This window comes from Arachis ipaensis, chromosome B01 (assembly GCF_000816755.2).
Source record: "Arachis ipaensis cultivar K30076 chromosome B01, Araip1.1, whole genome shotgun sequence".
Lineage (NCBI taxonomy): Eukaryota > Viridiplantae > Streptophyta > Magnoliopsida > Fabales > Fabaceae > Arachis > Arachis ipaensis.
This window is the reverse complement of record NC_029785.2, coordinates 102,270,989-102,274,484: the sequence shown is the minus strand read 5'-3', so window position 1 is coordinate 102,274,484 and position 3,496 is coordinate 102,270,989. Positions and strand designations below refer to the sequence as shown.

Sequence of the window (3,496 nt, the reverse complement as noted above, 5' to 3'; positions counted from 1 at the left end):
TGTATGAATAAAATCAAATCCAATTGCGAGATTAATCTTATCTGATTGATCTGTACCTATAATATATAATATGAATTTTTATAAATAGTAAAGATTTGAATTTAAATTTCTATCTTTTACACAAATACTTAGAGTCATCAAAAGTAAAAAATCAATTTGCTAATCATACAAAAATAATATGTGATATTATGGAATATGAAGGACTAAAATATTATGTTTAAGTGTAGATAAAGTCAGATTATAAGATTTAAAATGTTAATAAAATTTGGTTTAAAAGACTTAAACTATCGAGTAGAACTAAAATACAGCTTAAATTTTCACATATTTTACCTATAGTTATTCCTACACTTGCCTCAAAAATGTATAAAAGGTGTTTGTATTGTGGTACTAGTAGGGGTAGCAAATAGAAAAGTTTGTCTCGTCTCACCTCGTCTAGTCTAATGAAGTAGTCTTAAAACAAAATATAAAATCAACATAATTAGAANTACATATATTTTATACTGTGTTAATTAGTGAGTGATATTGAAGTATGTGTAAGAACTAAGAAGATATAGACAAGAGGCTTATAAATCAGATGTGAGAAAAATATGGAGGGGTGATACGGTAATTTAGAAGTTGGAAGATTTGAGTTTGCGAGTTGCGAGTTATACTTATGGCGGTCTTGTTTTTGTGGCTATATAAACGCTACTAGTGGGTGTGTGTAGAAGCGAGGAATCACAGAATCAGATAGACTCACTCCATTTCAAATCAGTTTCCTAAAATACAATAATAATAATAATAATAATAATACACTATGGCATTATCACGCGTTGTTCTGCTTCTCGGAGTGTTATTGCTTCTCTGCCTTTCTAAAGTAACATAATATACACTCCTTAACTTGGTCTTTTTATATATATCCACCCACTTGAAGCTCGCTGCTTAGTGTTTTTTTTATTATTTTACTTTAGGTTTCATCTGATGTGAAGATAGAAGATGAAGATGATGAACAACTGAGCCTGCCCGCGGACAAGCCAGTATGCACTTTATTCTTTATCTTGTGTCCATTTAAATTTAATGTGTCTTCAAATAAACTCTTGTTATTATTTTATTATTTACTTTAAAGCTATGTAGTGTTATATATATAGTGCTGATTAAATGCTTTTGGCGCTGAAATTTATTTTGTTCAGCTTATTGTGAGAGACAGCAACAGAAGGCTAATGCAAGATATAGGTAAGCACCACAGTATAAAATATGAGAATGCTACACAAATTAAATGTCATAATTAACTTTTATACTAATCATTTGTACAACAATGATTTTTTACCCAAAATTTGCGTCTAAATTTAGACAAATAGTCTAGTCCATTTTTACGACTTCATATTTTTTTTGGATAACGGGGAAAATTGAAAACTATAATTTTTTTTGGTGTCTAATTGAAAAGTATATTTAATTTGCGGTTACTCTATTAGATTTTTAAAACATATTGAAATTTATTTTTTGAAAATATTTAGTTATTTAATGTCATATAAACACAAATTAGTTACAATATATTTAGACATGTTATTTTTAACATATTTTTCTAATAAAATAATAATCAAACATGATGACTTAAAATAAGCTGAAAAAGAAAAATCATAACCTTATAAATTATGAAGTATGAGCATTTTATTGAGTTGAAGTATTCACATATTATATAAATTTCGGTTAAGACACTAAATTGACATTCGTCCCACACTGTTTTTGGTTTTATTTTGCATTTTTTGAAAATTGAACCGAACCGATTAGTTTGATTAGGGTGGATGAAAATCGTCCACCGAATTGGTCTGATTTAGGGAAAAATCGGCCAGCAATGAAATAAAAAAAATTAGTCAAAAAATTAATTAATTGATCTAATCATTATTGCAATTTCTAGCGGTTAATCAATTTAAAATAAAAATAAAAATTAACTTTTAAAAATATATTTTTTATATATAAATAAAAACAAAAGTTTAAAATTAGTTTATTCATCATGTGCTCTCTCTATCGTATTGGGTTCCATATTCATGATTATAGCGCCTTATAGGTCTTGCTTTACAACACAAAATAGATGTAAAACAAAAAAAATCGTTGCTAAAAGATTATAAGTCTTACAATACAATACAAAATACATGTAAATAAGAAAAATCTTTGCAAAACCTTGAAGCCTAGATATTTTGGATTCAAGTAACATGACGTTAATCTGTAGAAAAATTTTTAAATGTATTGATATACTGGTATTTCAATTATTTTTAATTGTTGATTTTAATTATAAAAAATTATATAATATTATTTTTTAAGGTAAATATTAAATATTTAAAAATGATTTAATTTTATATTTTTTAAATTAAGTATTAATTTTTAAATTTTTTAATAAATTAGACAATATGATTTAGACACTAAGTGAGCTAAAAGTTAACCTTTGACGACATATATGTAGGGACATTTTGTCATAAAATAATGGTTGGTTGGTACTAGTAGTGTACTAGTAGCATATGTATGATGTTGAATGAATTGAATAAGTGAATATTGTTTGGTTGGCAGATTGTGGTGGACTATGCAAAGAAAGGTGCAGTTTGCACTCAAGACCGAATTTGTGCAACAGGGCTTGTGGGACATGCTGTGTGAGGTGCAAGTGTGTCCCTCCTGGTACTGCTGGTAACAGGGAACTATGTGGTTCTTGCTACACTGACATGACCACCCATGGTAACAAGACCAAGTGCCCTTAAGCCTTAACCTATCTTACAACTTCCCCTTATGTATTATTTCTTCCTTCTTGTGTTGTAGTTTGTGCCTTTCTTGTGGCTGGTATGTGAATCTAGTGTATAACTGCTTAGTTCTTATGAGAAAAATACAAATATTTGTCATTATGAGATATATATTATTACTTTACTTTCATGTTTGGACAACTAATACACAATTATTAGTACAAATATCATAAAATTGGAAAATGTACAAAAACACCGTTCTATGTGAATATGTGATATTTGATTGAAGGCAGTTTATATTTTTAAGTTGTAATGGACTGCGCGGTAAGGATTAGAGAAGTAAATACTAAAAAGAGTATTTGCCAATAAAATTACCATCTGTTTGTGTTGAATATTAAAAAGAATTGGCAGATTAGATTTTTTTTTGAGTAAAGTATCATTTTTGTTCTCAACGTTTGGGGTAAATCCTATTTGTGTCTCTAACGTTTAAATCGTCTTATTTGTATTCTTAACGTTTGTAAAATTGATTCAATGTTATCCTGTCGTTAATTACACATTATGAACGCTTTAATTTGAGTTTTAAAAATCTTTTGTTGAAGTTAGAATACAAATGTCTAAGAAAGAATCGATGATTCACTCCGAAAAATAGTTCATCAAAAACTAAAACTAATTTCTACAACATTTACATATTTCACTTTTCTAGGGACATAATTGAATCTAAACATAAATAATGGGTATAATATTAAAATTGAACATATCAAAGTGAAACCTAGTTGAGAATGAATACATCTAAG

The 3,496-nt window shown here is 27.8% G+C and overlaps 1 protein-coding gene across 1 annotated transcript; it reads left to right on the top strand.

Moving 5' to 3' along the window:
• LOC107632573 (snakin-2) lies at positions 558 to 2,988 on the top strand. Its single transcript, XM_016336241.2, has 4 exons — positions 558 to 853; positions 948 to 1,013; positions 1,167 to 1,209; positions 2,539 to 2,988. Exons 1-4 carry the CDS (start codon positions 794 to 796, stop codon positions 2,721 to 2,723), a joined length of 354 nt encoding a protein of 117 aa, XP_016191727.1. The 5' UTR covers positions 558 to 793; the 3' UTR covers positions 2,724 to 2,988.

What these genes read in the sequence shown, in the direction of transcription:
- LOC107632573 (XM_016336241.2), top strand. Translation starts at nt 794, where the DNA reads ATGGCATTATCACGCGTTGTTCTGCTTCTCGGAGTGTTATTGCTTCTC. An exon ending in TGCTTCTCTGCCTTTCTAAA is followed by an intron (nt 854 to 947) that starts GTAACATAATAT and finishes ATTTTACTTTAG; the next exon opens with GTTTCATCTGATGTGAAGAT. An exon ending in AAGGCTAATGCAAGATATAG is followed by an intron (nt 1,210 to 2,538) that starts GTAAGCACCACA and finishes TTTGGTTGGCAG; the next exon opens with ATTGTGGTGGACTATGCAAA.